Below are 23,729 nucleotides of genomic sequence, written 5' to 3'. Positions count from 1 at the left end.
GTGTGTCGCTGTGTGTCAGCAACTGGAAGAGCAAGGGGATCCAGTGGTCAAGTAGAAGGTAGACTGATTGCCTAAGACCAGTTACTGGAGGGACCCATAGTGCACGTCTCTGCATGTGTGTGTATAGGCCTGAGTACCAGCAGCTGGAGTGGGGCTGTGGATCTTGGCAGGGGTTGTAGGTCCAGGAACTGGGGAGACCTGGGTATCCAGGTGCCAGTTGTTGGATAAACTGAGTGTGTAAGACTAGCTGCTGAAGTAATCCATGTATATGTATTTTCTACTAACAGGCTTTCCTCCTGCTCAGCCAGAGAGGTACAAGATGATGCCATTAACACTGTTTATAGTTGTGTGATTGCCATCTTTTAGCTTGTGTTTAGCTGTGTGGGCAGACCTGCGTATAAATATATTGTGTGTATGTGTACATGCATGCCTATTGCAAATTACACACTCAGCCTCACAACTCAGTGGACCTGGGGACATGGAACCGTGACAGCCTCACCTCTACAGGGCTACCAAATTTGGCAGCTCCTAACTAGAAGTAGGGTATTTATCTGTACTTATTTGGGTACTTATCTGTAAGAATTTTTCTTAAGCCCAAAAGACTGAGGACCTACAAAAAGAGTTCAGTGCAAACTTCCTCTTGAAGAAAGCACTTCACAAGCTTGGGAAAACAGTCTATAATATATATTGCTCAAATTATTTAGGTGTAGAAAAGTCATGCAATTTTTAAACACTTTCAAATTCCAGTTACCAGAAAATGTTCTCTTTCAGAAAAGAATCACACAGCAAGTATTACAGAAATGTAAGCCATCAGCTAGTTAGAAGAAAGGCAAAGGTACTCCAGGCTTAAACATTTAAGGGAAAGTTCCTGACAGTGGCAAGCTACAGTTAAGGAAGGCAGGAGAAGTAAACCAACATTTCTAGCACTTCTCTTGTGAGGCTATCAATCCTGCAAAGAAAGCAGGCTACAGCTGAAAAAAAAAAAAAAAAAAAAAAAAAAAAGCAGCCCAATGCCAGCATGGGCAGAATGTATTAAAACATGAATCTGAAACACTTGAAAATCCACTTCAGTTTCTACCACCCTGCTCAGCACTGTGGGTGATATCATTTACTTCTCCCTCTGAAATGTTCATCTAAGTGTCTTTGCTACCTTTGCTATAATCCTGCCTTTACTATTCCACTAAGGATTTTCAGTAACACTGAGTGACTCTTGCAACTAGATAAACTGTATTTAATGCACTGACCTGCCCGAATTAGTTTCTAGTCTGCAGTTCAAAATATATGCATCTCAAAACAAACATGTTTAGGAAAAGTTCTTTGTAGCATTACCTATCACACAAAAAGTAGTTTATCAAAAATTAACAAAAAAATTTCAAAACAAAAGCCAAATTTACCTGAACACTTTCAGAGTGTACTAAAATATATGAAAGTATTATTATTACAGCAAAATACTATATGCATTATTATAATATTTAATCTTCTTTGCATAACTCCAGTGAAAAGCATAGAATTAAGGGAGTGATTGTCAGACAAGTGCTGAGTATATGTACCTCTTTTTTTCTGTGATCCAGAACATCATACTGTTTGGATTTGGTGCTTGTAGCAATGCTCTCATAATGAGTACTGATCTCTTCAATACCTTCTATTTTTATACACTGGAGCTCTAAAAGGCTTTCCATAATATTGCTCATATCTGAAATCTTCTCCAAACGTTTACAGAATGTATCAAATTTTCCAAATATATAGTTTTCACTAACAATAAAAAAGGAACAGAGGGATTGTTATGCAAATCTATTTGTAATAGATATTTTCTATTTAACCCACATATATTCTACCAGAACTGCTACCAAATTTCACATTAAAAAAATCTATGTTGTAATAATTACAAATCAAGTAAAACCCATTTTAAAGTAATCAATACAAATCAGAAAATGCTTAATCCTTGTATATGTCAATTAAAAGCCTTTACCACATTTCACGGGAGTTGCTCATTTAAGTAAGACATTTGCAGGAGATCAAAATGTGAATGTACAATACTAAGAAATGCCCCATAAGTGCCAAACAGGTAAAACTCCTGGCATTGTAATAGACAACCCAGCCCAAAGCTGACTAAATTCCCCGGCACTCTTTTCCTTACATTCATGATTTAAATTTTTTGGGATTGTAGACCATACATAAACAAATGTATTAAATTAACACATACATAAATTCCCTTGAAATCCCCTTTGACATCTGCTAAGTCAACAAGTGCCTGGCAAAAACCCATCACTGGTTTATTCCTGAATAAAAAAAAAAAACGCACTTCATGTTCTGATTATAATACTACATTTTAATTGAGTATGTAGCTTTTCTGCTAGCCAGCAGATATAATGACATCTCAATTATAAATTTTATAAGTGAATATGATTCAATGTTAGAGTGAATTATTTACCTGAAATCAAATTGCCTTTCACTTGGATTTTCCTTTAGCTCCTCCTTAATTCTCTGAAAGTATGTTTGGTATTGTTCTTTGAGGGAAATGCATTGTTGTATCCTCTTTAGCAATTCTTGCCTGAGGAAAAAAACACAGAAGACAGAAAATCATCCTAAGGAGGTCTTCAAAAGAGTATAAATAAAAATAGAACATTTTGGTCAGATACGCAACTTTGCAAAATAAGAACACATAATAATACATTACCTGAAAAACATTCAAAATATGAGGATTACAATTAAAGTATTCGTTTTAAATTTGTTATCTAGATTGGATGTTTTTAGTTTAGGTTTTATTGTCATCAAACTAAAACTTTCGCAGCATAGTACAGAAAGGATTTACACCAAGTAAACCCTGGCTACTGAATGCCTGTAGTTTGGCCATTTCTCATCTTCTGTAAACTGGGTATTGCTGATGGGTTTTCCTTCATTTGTTTCTTTGTTTTTTCTAAGCAGACAAAACTGGAGAGGTATTTTGCCAGACAACAGTAAGCATTAGGAAAGTTTTGTTTCTTTAAAAAGATACACCAGGAAGACCTTGGTTCCTAAGGCCACAGATAATTACATCTTATACACAGTTGTTCATTAACCCTGAGGTACTGCTGTACATGAGATACATAGATGAGGCATGGAAATTAGCCATGAGCCATTTACCCAAGGCTGTTGCTCCACTTTGGCCTTGTCTTTCATCTTCCAAAAGATCACTGGGAATAAAAATGATAGTCGGACTTTATAGATTGAAACCACTAACTGGCATAGAGAGAAACTTTTGCAGGTACAGCAATAGCAAATAAGTAAATGAGAATAATATCTCAAAAATAAATTCAGCTAGAATAAAGAAGAGAATGTATTCTACTTCTATTTACATTAATTCTTTAGAATAAACATAGCCAGTACTTAACTGATTACAGGTAATTTCTGAAAACTTTACCCACACCAAAATACAGGAGGAATCCAAATTATTTGTTAGATTTACTTTTACGTCTCCTAGCCTGTTACCCCAGTGTCACCTTTGACTTGGCAGGAATTTAAGCCCAGACATCCTGATTTTCTGTGTCTTGATGAACTTGTAACATCTTTTCCTTCTCACCTTGGTAAGCATAATCTTGCTCCAATTAAACTATTTCAAGAGGCTATTTCAATCATTACTTTTCTAGTTGATCACTTTAGATGTCATGCTCATCTTAACCCCTCTCTGTGGTTTCCCCTTTCTCTTTTGCATGAAAATAATTGACTCATTCTTATAGCATGTGTTTTTCCTAGGCTATCTCCACTTAACTTCTCGTCCTCCCCATACATTTGTTCTGCCAGTGGCATTAGCATTCACCATGCAATTAAGTTGCATACGAACATCTGTGCTTCCATATATGTTGCATGTAGTGCTTAGGAACAGCTCCTTGCAAGTAGCTACAGAGCAGCTAGCTTGTCCCTTCCTTGAAATGTCTTCTTTAGTTAACCTGGCAGTGATGTCTACAAAACATCCAAGGGTATCACAAGGTTTCCTGAAAACACTGTCATTGTAGCTGACCAAAACTGCATGATTGCTGGCTTTTCTCCATCCCTCTTTCCTCCCCCCATCTCACTATTTACTTCGTATGTTTCAGGTTGCAGGCTCCTTAGTGCTGAGGCAAACTTTTTGTTTGTTTTCTGTATAGTGCCTAACATTGGCTGAAAAACAGGGACTCTTGTGATACTAACAGCTGTAACAGAACAACAGAAAGGAAGAACAAAACTAGTCTTAGGTATGTCTAACTAGCAAACACAGTAAAACTAGTTTTTTAATTTAAGGTCCCTCATGGGCACCATTTACGCTCCTCATGTGTTTGTTCATACAGCATTCTACATCAAGTACTCAGAAAATATGAGCCTGAGTCCCATCCTATCCCTCAAACTGACTTTCCTGCCCACTAATGGCAAAACAGAAATCTTAGATAGAACTTTGACAGTCTATCCTCGGAGCTTCTTTATGAAGAACCTTAGCTCCCAGTTCTAATTGCTCAAGTGTGTTTGGTCTAAAAAAAGCCATGGGAACAATTATCAAGCGTTATATACTGAAGATATTACAGGCTTTTCAATAACAGGTTTTTTCCACAACACATAGGAAATTTGTCTTTTCAGAGTACTTAATTCTACACAAAATGAGTAGTCACAAGCTTAAAATTACCATGGGAATCAGTGACTGGTAGGAGGACGAGGGGCTACTCAAATTTACCTTTTAATAATCTTGATGACTAATCTGTAGTTTTACTTCGTGTTAGCAAAAAAAGATAAAATTATTAAAATTCTATCACCTGTCCAGATCCCAGATTTTTGAAACACCTTCACATAGATATGTCTTGCATGTGTTAATCATTTGATTGGTGATTTTAAGAAGAAGAGATGTCATACGCTCTGATGTGTTGTAGTATGGTGATGTACAGTAGATCATACAGACAGTATTCATTAAACTGGGTATGTGTTCCATCATTGTTACCTACAACAGGAAAAAATGGGGAAGTTGGAATTTCAAATTTCCTAAAAATTAACACAGCATAAAATGTGACAGCTCTGGGAATATATTTGTCAGTGGATAAACATCTTTTTGATTGCAACATACTGTTCTTATCGAGATCTCATTATGAACTGGACCATCCAATTCATTTGCAGGGACTTAACACACTATGACCAAGAGAAAAAAATGGGGAATGGGGAATGAATAAACGAATAGGTCTTCTTCCAGAGTGGGATTTTCCAGAGGAAAAACAGAGGCTGTACTCTTTTTGGCCATGGCCTCAGCTGTATGAAGGTGCTGTAGTCTGCTTTACAAAGAAATACACTACCCGAGGAAAGGAAGTCATACACTGCTACAAAAGAGTGGGCCTGCTGTAGGAAGGACAAGAAGAAGAAAGTTGGCCTTTGCTCATTTTGCCTAGATCTGTACAGAAGAGAAATCCGGAAGGGGGAGGCAAGGCAGCAATAATATTTCTCTTACTGAGGAAACTGAACTATAGAGTTTTGTGTCCCACAGAAAGCCACGCAAGCCAGATATACTGAGAACTCAAAACAAGAGACAATGACTGGTCTAAAAAAGGATAAAAAATACATGGTATCTAAAATTCAAGTCCAATATGGCAGAACGGTGAATATTTGCAAAAGAAAAACAGTGTAAAATAGCACAATGGATTCAAACAGAATTCAAGCTTTGAAAATAATGTTTAGAAAAATTGTAAGAAGCTGAATTATGTGTAAATATTCTGAACCATGTAAGTTTAGATAGTTTTGCCTGATGGCTGTATCTTCAAAATTCATATTCTCACTTAAAAATGAAATCTAAGACACACATGGTTATGAAAATAAGTTTTATCATTTTAACCAGGATGACAGTAAATATGTAAAATAAGGGGAAGCTGCCCAATTTCAGCTCAACTGACTGCATGGAGACAGGAAGAGGTACCATATGAAAACCCAACCTCATAAGACATTTCAGTTTGGTATCAGGTTTGGAAAAATAGCATCTTTTGCTTATTCTTCTCATGCCCTTCAATTATCTTCTGGAATGACAGCTTCCTCCTACTCAAAAAGTAGTATTATTTCTGGTTTATTCAAAATCTGTAAACTCATTTCACTATTGCCAAAGGAGTTAAGCTGTCCTCTAATCATTAAGCATAGGAGTTAAATGCTGAAAGGAGAAATATATTTATTTCAGCAGCAAAAGCCTTTCCTTTCTTTTCTGCATTTCATGTTAAGTGCCTTTAGAGTACTACTTACAGGTGAAGCTTTGGCAAGTGGACCAAAAAATTTATCCAATGTATATAAATATTTCACGTTGTCTTTAGCTTCATTGGCAGCAATTGTTATATTACCATCCTGAGGTGAGAAGAAAAAAGAAGTAGAATTAATACTGTTAAAATTTCCTGAACAGGTTCTTGTTCTTCTACAGTGCAGACTACAATTCCATCTTGCAAACATTTTCTCAGAGTTCTCTCAAATGAGTCATTTTTTCTTTACATAAGAAATAACTGGTTTTACATGCAAAAATTGGTAAGATCTACCTGGAAATCAGAACCATTTTGAATGTGATTTAGAGGAACTCTTCACTTAGACCCTCGAAGCTTTTCCTTACTGATGGAATTACAATAGTGTGGTTCTGATAATCTGATTTACATTTTAGAATGGTTTTAGCATGGTACCTATTCTACAGAACTTAGACAAGATCCCTGAAATATACTGGGGTGTTTCCCATAATTTTTTAATGAACACTTGTTAGGGAAAAGGAGTTCACAACAAATGCCTGTGTATCCTTCTGTTCATAATAGGTAGAACTATCCAGTACTTAGGAGGCAACTCTGTATGAAGAAATACAGTTACAGAATTATAGAATCATCTAGGTTGGAAAAGACCTTGAAGATCATCCAGGCCAACCATTAACCTAACATTGACAGTTCCCAACTACACCATATCCCTCAGCGCTATGTCAACCCAACTCTTAAACACCTCCAGGGATGGGGACTCCACCACCTCCCTGGGAGCTCATTCCAATGCCTAACAACCCATTCTGTAAAGAAATACTTCCTAATATCCAGTCTAAACCTTCCCTGGCACAACTTGAGGCCACTCCCTCTTGTCCTATCACTTTCTATTGGTTAAAGAGGCTCATCCCCAGCTCTCTGCAACCTCCTTTCAGGGAGCTGTAGAGGGCGATGAGGTCTCCTCTCAGCCTCCTCTTCTCCAGACTAAACACCCCCAGTTCCCTCAGCCGTTCCTCGTACGACCTGTGCTCCAGACCCTGCACCAGCTTCGTTGCCCTTCTCTGGACATGCTCAAGTCATTCAATGTCTTGTTTGTAGTGAGGGGCCCAAAACTGAACACAGGAATCAAGGGGCGGCCTCACCAGGGCCGAGTACAGGGGTCAGATCCCTTCCCTGTCCCTGCTGGCCATGCTATTGCTGACACAGGCCAGGATGCCATTGGCCTTCTTGGCCCCCTGGGCACACTGCTGGCTCCTATTCAGCTGGCTGTCAATCAACACCCCCAGGTCCCTCTCTGACTGGCAGCTCTCCAGCCACTCCTCCCCAAGCCTGTAGCGCTGCTGGGGGTTGTTGTGGCCCAAGGGCAGCCCCCGGCATTTGGCCTGATTGAAACTCCTCCGGTTGGCCTCAGCCCATGGCTCCAGCCTGTCCAGGTCTCTCTGCAGAGCCTCCCTACCCTCGAGCAGATCAACACTCCCACCCAACTTGGTGTCATCTGCAAACTGACTGAGGGTGCCCTCGATCCCCTCGTCTAGATCATCAATAAAGATGTTAAACAGGAGTGGCCCCAACACTGAGCCCTGGGGGACACCACTTGTGACCGGTTGCCAGCTGGATTTAACTCTGTTTACCACAAGTCTCTGGGCCCGGGCATGCAGACAGCTTTTTACCCAGCAAAGCGTGTGCCCATCCAAGCCACGAGCAGCCAGTTTCACCAGGAAAATGCTGTGGGAAACAGTGTCAAAGGCCTTACTGAAGTCAAGGTAAACAACATCCACAGCCTTTCCCCCATACAACAAGCAGGTCACCCTGTCATAGAAGGAGATCAGGTTTGTCAAGCAGGACCTGCCTTTCATAAACCCATGCTGACTGGGCCTGAGCATCTGGTTGTCCCGCACGTGTTGTATGATGGTACTCAGGATGAGCTGCTCCATCAGCTTCTTGGGCACCGAAGTCAAGCTGACAGGCCTGGAATTTTCTGGTTCATCCTTTCCACTCTTCTTATACATGGGCATCACATTGGCCAATTTCTAATCTGTCGGGACCTCCCCAGTCAGCCAGGACTGCTGGTAAATGATGGAAAGCGGCTTGGCGAGCACCCCAGCCAGCTCCTTCAGCACCCTCGGGTGTATCCCATCTGCTCCCATAGACCTGTGTGTGTCTGTGTGATGCAGCAGGTCACTGACTGTCTCCTGCATTGCATGGGGGGGTTGTTGTCCCAGTCTCTGTCTTCTGGTTGAGGAGGCTGGATTCCCTCAGTACAACTAGTCTTGTTATTAAAGACTGAGGCAAAGAAGGCATTAAGCATCTCAGTCTTTTCCTCATCACTTGTTACCATGTTTCCTCTTGTGTCTAGCAGGGGATGCAGACTCTCCCTGGACTTTCTTTTGCTACTGACATACTTATAGAAACATTTCTTCTTGTCCTTGATTGCTAAAGCCAGATTAATTTCTAGCTGGGCTTTAGACCTCCTGATTTCTGCCCTGCATAGCCTCACAGCCTCTTTCTAATCATTGTGAGTGGCTAGTCCCTTCTTCCAAAGGCTGTAAACTCTCCTTTTCTCCCTGTTCATCATCCCTGGCTGGTACTGGCTCTGTATAGACAGGCTCATCCAAACTCCATTATCATAAAAGTCTGCAAATATGTTAAGCCCAAAATCAAAAACTCAGTAAGGTGACACTGCTCTCTTGGTCTATATTCAAAACAGTAATTACTTTCTTAAGTGCCAGAAGATCTACATTCTTGTGTTTTGAGGGGGTCTGATCAGTTGTACATGGTCTACAGTTTATTTTCAGGCTTGCCTATAATTTTGACTGATGTTTACATTACAGATTTCCACTTATCTGAAGTAGCAATTATGCTACAGAAAGCCAGCTGTCAATAATTCTTAAAGCAATATGATGAACTTTCAGACATGAAAGATGAATTTTCTACAGTTGGCCTGCACAGGAGGTAGCTAGAAAGAGAGAAAAACGTATTGCTGCATCACTTTACTTTTGCACAACCATTCTGCCCACTATATTAATGAAAGACACATTACAGAAGTATTGACTTCTTTTCAAGTTATCTATTTGTCTTCAGAATCATTGGTGTTATATGATTCAACGAACAGATAATAAACCGCAGTAAAAAAAACCAGGATAAACTCTCAAAACTATTTTTAGCATTGTGTTCATTTCAGTGTGTATTACAAATACAGGACTGTATGCACTGAAAACTTTTATTAAAACATAGCAATTACCAGCTCTTTCCACTGCTTTAATGTTTTTGATCTTGCTGCCTGAAGAATACTTATAATTTTCTTCACTCTTGAACTCTTGATCTCATCTAAAAGACTTTGAAGAAAGAAACACATTTAATACTCTCTTTGGAATGAAAATTTACACTTATTTTTAAAAAGGTTTTTCTTAGACTCTGTGAAAAATAATGCAGGGATTTAACCTGTTAAATGATGACATTCTTGTCTTCCAGTATTCCAGCTCTGTAGATGGACCAATGTCATCAGCTTCTCTTCTCATTTGTTCACTTTCCACTAAAACTTGTCTGATCTGTTTGATCCAAATCATGACCACTTCTTCAAGTTTCTCAGTGACCTCTGTGTTACTGCCTTCAAAATCATAGAATGGGACAGTCTCATAAGTATCAAGAAATAAATACAGATTTTTAACCACTGTCAAACATAAGCTGAGACTCTATGTAAACTGAGTATATACAAATCACTGACCAACAACAGGAAAAGATTAAGACTGTAACAACAAGATGCACACACATACAACCTGTATCTACCTACACTGTCACTACTGCATATCCTTTACAATGGAAACATTTAAAAATACAGCGAGTTCATAAGGAAAAAAAATACATCAATGTGGTTTTGGGAGAATCATGTTTCGGAGGTCCAAGAAATGCATTAACTATTATGTGTATATTTTTCCACTTGTATTCCACATCAAAAGCATCACGTAACAGACACTATTATTAACAGTCACAAAACCCCCCTATAATTTTTAAGTCAGTACATCTTTTAGATTGCCATAGCAGCTGAAAGAATCCAGTTCACTTGGTGCATAGGATTCGTGGAGCTTGTACTACTAAATAGATCTAAAGAATCTGTTCAGCTATATAACACTATTGTCTCATCTTAAGAGTCATTAGTTCTTCCGTGGAAGCTGTCCTATCAAAGGTGAATGAAGGGTTGAGAGGGATTGCAGAAGTATTGACTCGTTTGGCATTATTTCACTCTGAAAATCCATGTGGTAATAAGAAATGGTGGAAAGGTATTGTTCAAAGAATCATAGCTACTCTTTTTCTTACATATACATATATGTATAGGTCTGTATAGATGCTTATATATGTATATGATTTATATGTCTATATAAATATTTATATAAGTAAGTGTGTTTTGACTCACAGCTCTCAGAGCCAGACTTAATATTGGGCAGGATTTCCCCAATATCAAAGAAAGTGAAGAGTAGTAGATGGCTACACTAGTAGATGGCTTCACTCAGCAGCTACTTGGGCAGCAGACTAGGAGAAACACAAGCCAGTGTGTACATGATACATCAAGGAACTACCTAATCCCTTTAGATTTGTGAATTAAAGGATGGACAAATGATTGATCATTTTATGATTACATTACAGTCAGAAACCTGGCAAGAATAAGCAGAAAAATGTATACAGCTTGGGGAAGAATTAATTCTTCAAAATAATATTTTACTAATGACACAGCATTTATTGTATAAACAGCATCATTGAGTTTGCTTTGCTGTAGGAATTACTCACCTGCAGTTATGTAGTCAGATGGGTTTTGTAAGTTCCTGACATAAATATCAATATCCACTTCTTTGAGCTGAATTTTATCTTCTATATTCTGTCTTGATGATGACAAAGTACCCACAAATTTATCCACTGAATACAGAAAGTCTTGTATTTGGCTGTTCTTCAAACCTTCTTTCACAGCTCCCCAGTTCTGATTGTTGTATGATTTATGCAAAAAAAAAAAAAAAAAAAAAAAAAAAAGTAAAACGAGGGTCACACTTTTGGTTTTTTGAACACAAAATGTATCTTATTTTTCACTAAAGGTATTTCTTATTCATGGCAGTATATAAAGATTTATCAGTATGTCCTTTAAAATTCATTCATCTGTACTATAACATAAATACTTTAAAGTGTGCATTGATTTAATTATTGTGTTAGACAAGAAGAGACAAACAAGCAAGAGGCACTCAAGAAATAAAAATGTCTCCCTGCTCTCATTCTCTTCACACTGAATTGTTGTCATTTTTTTCAGTCTGATTTGGTTCTCTCTGAACAGAGAAAACAGGTTCTAATCTCCCTTCCCGCTCCTGGGTGAGAGAAATTGGTAGCATATGGTAAAAACATACATCATCATCACTCTCGACAGACAGCAAGCCTCATTATATTTCTTACCTCTGAACATGTACTTCTGGAGGAAACAGAACTGTGATGCTTTGTGAGTGCCACAAAACAAGGACAACGCAAATAAGCTGGATACTCTGGCTGTGATACAGTCCTGTGTGATACAGCTTGCTGTCCACACAGTACAATAGGATCATGGACTGGTCCTTGTGCTGCCAGAAGAACTTGACATTTCTTTCAATCCAGGTTTAATCTAGTTTTAATTACATCATCACAGTTTTACTTCAGTATGGCTGCTATGCTATGTTCTCCTTTGTCACGAGCATTACAGCTGGTGCTATTGCTTGAAAATAAGGAATAACTATATGAATATCAAACAGTTCTATACAAATTGCTTGACTCCCATAAATGCCTATATTAGACTTGCATCTTTTTGTATTCCATTTTATGTTCAACTGATGCACAAACAGGACTGCAGCAGCCACTTGCCTTAATTCTACATGTTCTGGAGAAAAAGGTAGATATTTGATTACCTCTTGGGATTTAAGTGCTGGTATCATGATTTGGGACAAGAAAAATTCCAGGCCCTGAAGGATATTTCCAGCAGTACAATCAAACATGCCAAAATTCACCTCCTTCCGGAAGAAACAAAAATTAGCAGAGTGCATGTAAACTTCTACAAAATTATATACTATTTGAGTGAAATTCAGACTCAGCAGACATATATACAGTCCACAACTATGCAGGTTCCATGAGGATATTGGCCCCCAGCTACTGAATTTGGACTGGACATAGACTAAAACTCAACTGGATATTCCAAAACTTGCCCTTATGTTGGAGTCACCAGAGGAGTCAGTCCCATATTGTAGCAAGACTCCAGCAACCAATTAAAATCAACCATTTAACATCAATGCATTAATTATCTAACACAATTATATGTCTATATTTCTCTTGTAGAGGAACAGCTTCCATCTATTATAAATGCCTAAAAAAAGATAACAAATGTATCAGGCAAGAAGTGCCTCTCTCAGTTGTGCCATTCTCTCTATTTCATTAATGAACTTATGCTCAGGAAGCATTTCTTTACCAAGAGGGTGGTCAAACACTGGAACAGGCTTCCTAGAGAGGTGGTTGATGCCCCAAGCCTATCAGTGTTTAAGAGGCATTTGACCAATGTCTTTAAGAACATACTTTAACTTGGTCAGCCATGAATTGGTCAGGCAGTTGGACTAGATGATCACTGTAGGTCCCTTCTGACTGAAATAGTGTATTTTAGTTAATGTGAAGCAAGAAGCAGTGAACTGCTGAAGCTGGGGACAGGGAAAGACAGTACTGGGGTGTGGAATTTTATTGCAGAACAAAAAGCATAAATTGGAGAAACTGAGGGATTGCATCTCTTCCCAAAACTATCTGCTTATGGACTGGTTGGCTTTTCTGTCACTGGCATTTTGCTTACAAATGTATATATTCTGAACATGACCCATACTGACTAGCCAGTTCAGCTCTGGGTATGTGTCATTCAGAACTTCTGAACTGCACAAAAATGCACTGATTGTTCCCCTGTCATAATGAATGCTTCACTGATATGGGAGAAAGCATTCCGAGTTCTGCCCTGGATGCTTCTACTCCCAGCGTTTGCCTGCGCAAAGAGTAATTACAGAGTATTTTAGGAACAGCAATTACAAATGAATTTTTGTAGAGACTTTGACATTCTTGCCTATCTTGATTACTATTTTCACTGACATTTTTCTTGCTAGTTTCCCACTTTCATGCAAAAGAAGTACATTTAAGACATTTAGTTATGTATGGGTGGAATACTAAGTCTTAACAATATTACAGTATTATAATCCCACTAGAGTACAAGAGGGTAGAAAGTTATTTCTCAAAAAATGGACATATTATGGATGACAAGGCATCATTCTACTTAAAGAAGTGATTACAAGGGAGACCAGATTTCTTTACAGGTCTAAGCATGTTCCCTGGGAGACAATGCCCACAAGGTTGTTGTCGAGGAAATGCTCCTAAACTACTTCCTTCTGCAAGAGGATGTGCTAACAAAATAGCAGAAGGAAAGGACAGAAGGGTAATGAAGAAATGAACTGACCTCTATTTTTTGCCTTCAGATGCTTTTAACAATGACAGTTTCTCCCATATGACAGTGTTTGCATTGGTGCAGGGATGGGGAGACAGGGAAAATTCAGATACCTTTTGTGTTCAAAAAACCAAAAGTGTGACCCTCGTTTTACTTTTTTGGTTTTTTGGGGGTTTTTTTTGCATAAATCATACAACAATCAGAACTGGGGAGCTGTGAAAGAAGGTTTGAAGAACAGCCAAATACAAGACTTTCTGTATTCAGTGGATAAATTTGTGGGTACTTTGTCATCATCAAGAATTCTGAATCTCTAGAGCAAGGTCAACATACAAGCTGATCCATTTATTCCCACAGGATGCTGAAGATTCAGCTATTCCTCTTGAGAAATATGGGACAAATCCATGCACTCCTAGGGGGTTCTCAGGTTCTCCTTCCAACTGTTCCTATACAGCTCTTCACGATAAATCAAAATTTGCCAAACCAGTCTGAGCCTGAGTTCCAAGTCCCATCAGTGTGAAAACTGGCTGTCTGAAAATCAGGGCTTTTTTTTACCTTCTATAGCATCTAAAATATTGCCTCGCATAAGGAATGAAGTTTAATGACAGCTACACAACAGCCTCTGCCAAAAGAATGTGATCACAAGAGACCCACAGAGAGAAGGCATGAAGGCAGCTAACTGAAGAGTTTGGACAACAATTCTGACAGATACCCAATTGAAGCAGCACAGCAGGACTGATAGAGCGTGAGAAGAGGAAGCCTAGAAACTACTTTTGAACCCTTGTATAAGGTATTGGTAAAAATATTGTTATAAAGCAAGTGACTGTCAGAAACTGAAGTACTAATTTCCATGACTGTAGCTGGAGAACACACTACAGTTTTGGCCTGTTCAAATGGAACGCATCAACCTATTAGTAACAAATAAGAGAAGAATCTGTACAGCATAAAAATGAGTGCATCAATATTTTTGAGAATATGAATTCAGGCTAGTTATATTTTTTTCTTTAACGTTTATTCTTAGATGTTAGTAGCTGGATGCTCTTCCATCACAAATATTTCCAAAGAATTTGAGTATTTCTGAAAGTCAGAAAGGGCTGTTACAGTACTTTTCTTATATACAACTAAAGCTATTAGGGGCAGGAAAACCTTGCTTTAGTTAGTTTCAAGTATTATATTTTAGAAGTTTAAAAGGTACAATTATTTAAGCACAGAATTTTCATCATTAGGCTCATTACACAAAAGAAAATGTCCTGGGTTAGTTCTTTATTCCCTATAGCCATTTAAATTTATATTTTAATGACTGATTAATAAATTTTTATTAATTAAAACCTTGCTTTTAAAAATATTGCAGTTTTCTAAATCATTAGAACATTATTTTATCATATTTATTCAGATGAAAAAGAACTAAAATAAAAGAACTAAAATTAAACGCAAAACCAGACATTTTCATGAAAGCATTCCCCGCTTCTTTTTCTGACTCCAGTTGCATGAATAATGGTCTAAGAAAATAAATACACTTCAAACACTGCATGATTTTGGTCTGACCTGGGAAACGTTTGATGCAGTTATAACTTTATCTGATGTCCTTAGGAAAAATGCACAAGTTCCTGTAAAGTCCTGTTAAAAGGACAAAATGCATACAGTTAAAAAGAATACACATGCACAGTTAAAAGTACTTTACTGTACAACTTTAAAATGTGCTGAAAACAAAATTGTAAAAAATTAATTACTCAAAAGGTACTGAACTGTTTGTGGGATATTTGAAAATCTGTCCCTCTCAAATCAAATACTGTTTTTTTCTCCACCTGACAAGAGAACGCCAAAAATGCCCTCTGGACAGACCAGTCCAGTGTTGCATCTCTACTAAGAAAATGCAGTTCGGGAAGAGCTTGTGAGCTAGGCTACTTCCTCTTGCATTCCCTCATCACCTGCAACCATTGTGTGAGACCTGTTAGATGACATATTCCTCTCTAGTCATTTTAGCGTCCATTTATGGACCTATCCATGAGATTGTCTCATCCCCTTCTGATTCTGACAACATAAATTCACTGAAAAAAAAAAAAGATATCCTCAGCTTTCAAATATTTTAAGTATTTTTCATAGATATTTAGACCAGAATAAATCATCTTAGAATTACATCTATTTCATTTTTTAAAAACGGAATATAAAGATTACTAAAAACTTCTGATCCAAATACTTTTTAACATATATTCTCATCTTTTTGATGGACTGAAGTAATGTAAAGGTTTCAAATCAGTACTGCAACAATGCTTATTTTTAATCTATTAAATCTAATTCAACTATAATAAATTTGAAAGTCATTCCAGTTGGTCTGATTGGCGGAGGAATGAACCTCACTTCTCTGAAAGCAAGAAAGGATTTTTCAGCTATGTCTTTTCTAACATAACAATGCTACTACAAGCTCACTGTGGCAAAACAAAAAAGATGGCACCATGACTTATTCAAAGAGAATTGTATATGGTACACCCAATTCCCCCCAAAAGAGATGGAAAGAAAGAAAATTAATCAGAAATCTTAATGACTACTCTGAATACACTGCCTAATAATGCTTAGATATGACAGTGGGGAGGTTGGTCTAAGAATTTGAATGGAATAAAGGAATTATTAAAGTTATTTTTGGAGTAATGTGCAGTATTATTATCTGAAAGGCAATACAAAACCACTGAAGAACTGCACTTTTCAACTAGAAGTGCACAAACACTGGAAAAGACTTAACATGCAGTCATTAACAAAAATGTTAGGATCTGCAATTTTTTAACAAGAGTTTATTTGACCTGTGCTTCTCTCAGATAGTCAAATCCATTAATCACTACTTCTTTACTGGTGAACTCCACCTCAGGTCAAGAAATGCTGGGAGATTTTACATTATAAGAATATGGACAAAGTACTTCAATATCTACCCAGGAATTACAAAAAATTGTTTAACACTGCACAACTGTTATGTTTTTTCAATATTTTACTTTTTGAATGTTATCTAATGAATTTTTCAACCATACCTCAGTAGAACCCATGGTAATAAATAACTTCTTCTGAAGCAAATCTTTCGTTGACCCATCTGACCTCAATGATGCATTCGACTTTTGCTAGCAATTAAATTATAAATAAGAGGTTAAGAAAATAAAAACTTTCATCATACAAATACCTCATCCTATTTTAATATGTGGGTTATAACTAAATTAACTCCGAATCAGTTAGTAATTCCCAGATAGAAATAATGGGCTTGGCTTTATCTAGAGAATAAGCTTTGCATGAATATCACAATCACCAGTAAAGTTTCATAGCCCTGTTTCAGAAAAAAAAAAAAAAAAAAAAAAAAAAAAACAAAGAAGAAAGGGAAACAAATCTCAGAAAATATAACGAAATTAAATCTGAAGTGTTTCCCAGAGCAGCTTCCTCCATGGAAACAAACCGGATGTCTCACAGAAAGAGTCATATGCCTAGTCTGCAAAGTCATAATGTAATTGTAAGCAGGACTCACAAGCAACACCGTCAGCTAGATCCTGCCAACAATGCAAAGAAATTTTGTTTTCTGCCCAGGTCTTTTAACCATACATTACTCTGAAAAACATTCTCTCTGAGAAGCCTTGCTGCCACTGGTCCCTCCCCACTGAGATGTGTCCACATCCTCATCTCTTTGAAGCAACAAAAAAGTTTAAGCCTAATAAAGACCTGCTTCCCTCTAATTTTGTGTCACATATTTTGGAAAACAATCTATTGAAACTTGGAAGGATGTAACAGAAAATAATGTGGGAAAAGCCTACAGGTATATTTCTCTTTCTAGTCAAGGAGAGGCCCCTTCCTAAAAAGTTAAATGTTCAGCTCCTGCTAGACTAAATGTGTGATGTATGATACACAGTGGTGGCTCCCCACTTCCACTCCAGCATCTTCTAATTCCTATGCACAGTCTCAAGTGAACATCATGCACCCAAGCTGGTGAAAAAGAGAGATGAGCTGCACTGAAGGAAGGACCTTTGACAAATCCTGATAAGAACATGCCTACTAGGTCAGGCCAGCGGTCTGCCCTGGCCAGTATTTTGTCTCCAAGAATAGCCAAAAATGGATAAGGGCAAGCATGTATGATACTGCTCCTGAGTAATCTTCAATTCTGCATCATGATTGAAACCAAACTGTTGACAGAACAGCCAATTTAATGAGATCTCTTGACTCATCAGAACAGGGTGGAAGATGCTAGAGATGACATACATACTTCCCATCAGAAACATTTATTTTTATGCTATGCTACTTTAGCAACAAAATCTTCATAAATTCATATTTTAATGATTAAAAAAACCAAACAAACAAAAAAAAACCCCACAAAATAAAACAAATGCAGAAATAAGACATTTCACTTAACCCAAGCTGGGCATTTGTTTCTGGCTTGTTAGCTAAGAAAAACAATTTCAAGATTTTTAGTTTCATCTTGATTTAAGTCAAAGAACACGTTCGTCCCAGAAATGTGCACACACAGTCCCAGTGAAAGGAAAAACTGATTAAACTGTTTTGACAGCTGAGCTGATTCTGTGCTTTGCAAAGTCTCTAAGCAATTCCAGTAACACTCAAAAGTTCTTTTATCTAGGCTATAATGAATCTGTAATTCATTCTTGCACTTAACTGACAAGCATTATGAGTTTTTCTCCCAACAAGCCTAAAATACGACCACATGGTAAGTTGGCTCACCCTAACGTGGCTCCTCAATGGCAAAACCTGAAAGGACTGAGGAAGGATTTCAGCAGTTCAGGAAGCCCCTAACAGTCATGCTAGGCAATTTCAAGGTCACTTGGCACCTTCTGATACCACACTCTCAGTGGAAGCTGAACAATGATTTTGCTTTTTATGAAAAGGCTTCTCCTTCTCCAAACTGAAAGGGAGAGAAATACATCTTGGGGGCCACAACTACCTTATTTCTAGTTATAGTTTTCCAAGCTTAAGATTATTTTACACAAAATAGGACAGACCTGAAGATTAAGCCACCTTAATTTAGAGAGAAATTGCATCATTTTTCACCCTCTTGAACTGCTGCTTTGTCCATAGTAGTTGGTGCAGTTCAAACCAAAAGGAGAAGACAAAATGGTTCTTATACAGACAGTTCCCCTATTCCTATAAAACTTATGTTAGCTAATCTAGTATTTTATACTGTGAACACTTTGCCCCAATTATCTTTATAATTTCTGAAGTCTGGGTTTTTACTTTACTTGGCCATTTTTAAGTTTTCTTTTGTGCAAACAAGAACAGTATCAAACCATGCCAGGGCATTCTCCTGTTTTCATGTAAGCCAAGATGGCTGTACCTAAACAATGAGATCCAAGTTCTTTCCACACTGGCATAAGCTGTGTCCGGGACTTCTGTGTCAGCAGGCATACATAGCAAAAAAATCTCTGTTAAGATTTTCTGAATTTTTCAACAGTCGTGTGGTTTTTTTTAAAAAAATGCAATTTTGCTTTTACAGAAGTGATAACAGAAACATACCTGCAATACATCTTGGTAAAAGAAGATCAACTTTTTCATTCCACTAGGGGCAAAAAATTGTTCTAGAAGTTGAAACTAAAAACAAAATTACAATTGTAGTTAATTGCAAAGTAGTTTCAAAAGACTGGAAATTTTGGAAATCTATTTAATAATAGTAATAATTAAAAAAATATTTACCTTGTCATCAGAAATAATGGCCTCCTCCACTTGCTGCTCACTTAAGCCTATCCCATCTGCTAATCTTGATATCAAAAACTTGTGTCTTTCATCTATCTGAGCTCTTCTCTCCTCCTTGGTGACTTTGGCTTGCTTGGCTAGTTCTTTCCTAGTTTCACTGGAAAGTACTATACTTTTCTTACCAGTTGTCTAGAAAATAGAAGTTTGTTATAGAGAGATTCTTTTTCCTCACTTAAGGATTGTATTACATTGTTGATCTTTAAGCTGGTTTCATAAACTACTTCAAGAAGGAACATAAAAAAAAATACATCTGAGGAACACAGAGGGAAAAGATCAGTAATAATTAACTTGTTAGGCCAGAATTATTTCTCAATATAAAGTTGCTGCAATGGAAACTTCACATTGGAAACTTCAGATCAGGACCTCTGAATCAAATTTGGATTCAGGCTAAGGTCACAATACAAATTTAGTACTATAAAGGCTCTAATTCAAATCTCAGCTTTGTGAATCCAGCTTCCAAACTTCTCTATGTCCATATTCCTGATACGGGACCAGGACTATCTCTATACAGGAAGCATTTTACTACATAGTATTTAGTTATTACCTCAAAGGAAATAAACAAATCCCCTACAAAACCAGTCACCACTGGAACAATTATACAATTGATGTTTAATACATGGGTCATATAAAGGTAATAGCAAAATGATAAAGAAGGAAATTTATGTAGACAAAGGATTTTTTAAAATCTTCATAACAGTGTGAACAAGACCGAAAACAGATATGGTGAATAACATTTCTAAGTCAACAGATAATCTATATGAAAAACTAAAGATTTGGATAAAAATGTCACCACACTCAGCATTTCCTTCTATACACTGCTCCCACTGACATGAGTATCTGGAGTCTGGGGATGTCTGGACTGTCTCTGTACCTCACAATTTTTATTGGAAAGAAACAAAGATAAATTACATCATCTTCTCAGTACTCTAAACTAGCAATTGTACTTGATCAATCCTGATTTACTCTTGGATAAAAAAAAAAAAAAAGCTGGCCAATGTCCACGTTTGTCTCCTTACCATTTGGTCTTACCCCAGACACTGAATGGACGTTTTACATCACTCCTGTCTCTACCTGTACCTCCTTGAGACCAGGAGACACCAAGAATGCCTGAATACCTGTAGCTGTTGATCTGTATCATTCTGACATATCCAAAAGCTACATCTTTTCTGCTTTACCATTCATTCTTTTCCCATGTAGTTCGCAACTCATCTATGTCAGTCTTCCTCTCTGGCTTCCATGCCAACAGCTTGATCTCCTGTTTTGCATATGCCTTCCCTGATGCAGCATGATATTATTTAAGTATTCTTAACCAATGTTAATTTTCATCTCAGCAATGAAAGGGGATTAACCAGTGGATGATAAAAAACAAACAAACAAACAAACAAACAAACCACAAAACCAAACCCAAACCAAAATACCAGCAACACACATTGTGAGCACAGAAAGTAAATAGCCTAACACTGTATAGACTTTTGAGGGGTTCACTGTTCTTCTTCCTTATAATTAACAGAGACTGAAGGAACTCAGCACCCTACAGTATTAGGGCAAAATTTTGTCAATAAAGACTTCAAAAATAATCTGCACAGAAGAAAATCTAACAGACAAAAGGTATCCAAGTCACCACCTATTTTAGCGTGAAAACACTTGCCGGAAGAACAGCAGTCAAAGGTGATCCTGTGACAGCAGATCCTAGCTCAGTGCTCCTTGTCTTCACGTCCCCTCCACATCTACGATGCTTAGTTTCTGTGTCTAGTTAAAAGAAGTAACAGCTTCTAATTATTCAGGTTTATGCACAACAAATGCATTTACAAGACCTGCAGTGTTGTGTCTTAATATCTGCTAACTTCTTCTCAGGCTGGGGAAAATGAGACATGAAAGGAACATTAGCAAACCTGTGCCTCAACAGAAACCCTTAGAAACCATTAGAGGGAAAAGATGTCTTATAATGGCTTTTCTCTCAAGTTCAATTGCAGACAATCCTACTGATAGCAGCAGAGGTAAGAAAAAGCAATTTAAGGTACTAGTTTGAAGAAATCAGGTCTGGAAAAAATAAATACGGTGAAATATTGTCACTTTTCACACTTGCTATTGTAACCCAGTTATTCCTCTTCTGTTACTTCTTTATCTAAATTCTGATTGTCAGTCTCATGCACTTCTGACAAACTTGCTACTTGCAGAGACTTGCAAGACAACTTGAGCACACAGAATATCTGAAGAATAAAGATTGCTAATATTGCAGTAAAACCAGGACATATATCATTAGGGTATGTAACTATCTTCTGTTGATTGTTTCAGTCTCTGTCATGGCTTAAACCCATCCAGCAGCCAAACACCATGGAGCCACCTGCTCACTCTCCCCCACCCCAATTGGAGGGGTAAGGGTAAGGAGACTCATAGGTTGACATAAAAACAGTTTAATAATTGAAATAAAAGTAATAATGAGAATAATAATAGTAATAATAGAAAATACGAGTAATGCACAGTGTGCATTACAAATACAAATGAGTATTGCACCTCTCCCGGAGAGGGAAGGGGATTTTGGGGCAGGAGTTACCTGGGCTCATTGACAGAGCTTTAAACTAGATTTGAAGGGGGAAGGGGGCAAAACATCGGCCCATCTGAAGTGCATGTATACCAATGCACACAGCAGGGGTAACAAACAGGAGGAGCTTGTAGCTGTGATGAAACAGGAAAATTATGATGTTGTTGCTATTACAGAAACATGGTGGGGTGTCTCCCATGACTGGAGTGTGCCAGTTGATGGGTACAAGCTCTGCAGGAGGGACAGACAGGGAAGGAGAGGTGGTGGGGTGGCTCTGTATGTTAAGGACTGTTATGATTGCTTCGAGCACAGGTGTAGCGAAGACAGGGCTGAGTGTCTTTGCATTAGAATCAGGGGGAAGGCCAACAGGGCAGATGTTTTAGTAGGAGTCTACTACAGGCCACCCAACCAGGACAGAGAGATGGATGAGATATTTTATAGGCCCTTAGGTGAAATCTCACAATCACTTGCCCTTGTTCTTGTGGGCGACTTTAACTTCCCAGACATCTGCTGGAAATACAACACAGCAGAACGAGACCAGTCCCGGAGATTCCTAGAATGTGTGGGAGACAACTTCCTGATTCAACTGGTGAGTAAACCGACCAGAGAAGGTGCCCTGCTGGATCTCCTCTTTGTGAACAGAGAAGGGCTGGTGGATGACGTGGAGGTTGGAGGCCGACTAGGGCACAGCGATCATGAAATAATAGAGTTCTCTATTCTTAGAGAGGTCAGGAGAGAGCTAAGCAGGACTGACATCCTGGACTTCAGAAGGGCTGACTTTGTCTTGTTTAGGCACCTGCTTGAAAGGATCCCCTGGGAGACTCTCCTGAAGGGTACAGGGGCCCAGGAAGGCTGGGCGCTCTTTAAGAAGGAAGTGTTAATGGCTCAGGAGCAGGCGGTCCCCAGGTGCTCTAAGAGAAGCCGAAGCCAGAGAAGACCACCCTGGCTGAACAGGGAGCTTTGGCTGCAACTCAGGGAGAAAAGGAGAGTTTACAGCCTTTGGAAGAGATGATGTGATTACAGAGAGGCTGTGAGGCCATGCAGGGTGGAAATCAGAAGGGCTAAAGCCCAACTGGAAATAATTTGGCCTCTGTAATCAAGAATAACAAGAAAAGTTTCTGTAAGTATGTCAGTAGCAAAAGAAAGTCCAGGGAGACTCTCCATCCCCTGCTAGATGCAGGAGGAAATTTGGTAACAAGTGATGAAGAGAAGGCTGAGGTGCTTAATGCCTTCTTTGCCTCAGGCTTTAATAACAGGACTAGTTGTATTGATGAAATCCAGCCTCCACAGTCAGAATACAGAGACTGGGAGAACGACCCCCCTGCAATCCAGGAGACAGTCAGTGACCTACTGCATCACATAGACATACACAAGTCTATGGGACCAGATGGGATACACCCGAGAGTGCTGAAGGAGCTGGCTGGGTGCTCGCCAGGCCACTTTCTATCATTTATGAACAGTCCTGGCTGACTGGGGAGGTCCTGACTGATTGGAAATTGGGCAATGTGACGCCCATCTATAAGAATGGTCGGAAGGATGATCCAGGAAATTACAGGCCTGTCAGCTTGACTTTGGTGCCCGGGAAGCTGATGGAGCAGCTCATCCTGAGTACCATCATACAACACGTGCGGGACAACCAGATGCTCAGGCCCAGTCAGCATGGGTTTATGAAAGGCAGGTCCTGCTTGACAAACCTGATCTCCTTCTATGACAGAGCGACCTGCTTATTGGATGAGGGAAAGGCTGTGGATATTCTCTACCTTGACTTTAGTGAGGCTTTTCACACTGTTTCCCACAA

At 38.4% G+C, this 23,729-nt stretch overlaps 1 protein-coding gene across 1 annotated transcript in view; it reads right to left on the bottom strand.

The window, feature by feature from the left end:
• LOC141956926 (dynein axonemal heavy chain 5-like) overlaps positions 1-23,729 on the bottom strand; it is a 169,947-nt gene that overhangs the window by 141,409 nt on the left and 4,809 nt on the right. The window contains exons 2-14 of the mRNA XM_074897797.1: positions 21,038-21,138; positions 19,330-19,518; positions 19,153-19,227; positions 16,683-16,769; positions 15,211-15,282; positions 12,110-12,211; positions 10,980-11,166; positions 9,639-9,804; positions 9,439-9,532; positions 6,217-6,315; positions 4,761-4,942; positions 2,432-2,551; positions 1,551-1,752 (exon numbers count right to left, since the gene is read on the bottom strand). Of these exons, the coding sequence (XP_074753898.1) occupies positions 1,551-1,752; positions 2,432-2,551; positions 4,761-4,942; positions 6,217-6,315; positions 9,439-9,532; positions 9,639-9,804; positions 10,980-11,166; positions 12,110-12,211; positions 15,211-15,282; positions 16,683-16,769; positions 19,153-19,227; positions 19,330-19,518; positions 21,038-21,138 (1,676 nt within the window). The remainder of the gene's footprint in view (positions 1-1,550; positions 1,753-2,431; positions 2,552-4,760; positions 4,943-6,216; positions 6,316-9,438; positions 9,533-9,638; positions 9,805-10,979; positions 11,167-12,109; positions 12,212-15,210; positions 15,283-16,682; positions 16,770-19,152; positions 19,228-19,329; positions 19,519-21,037; positions 21,139-23,729) is intronic.

This window comes from Athene noctua, chromosome 2, assembly GCF_965140245.1.
Source record: "Athene noctua chromosome 2, bAthNoc1.hap1.1, whole genome shotgun sequence".
NCBI classification, from domain to species: Eukaryota; Metazoa; Chordata; class Aves; order Strigiformes; family Strigidae; genus Athene; species Athene noctua.
This window is presented reverse-complemented; position numbering and strand designations above follow the sequence as displayed.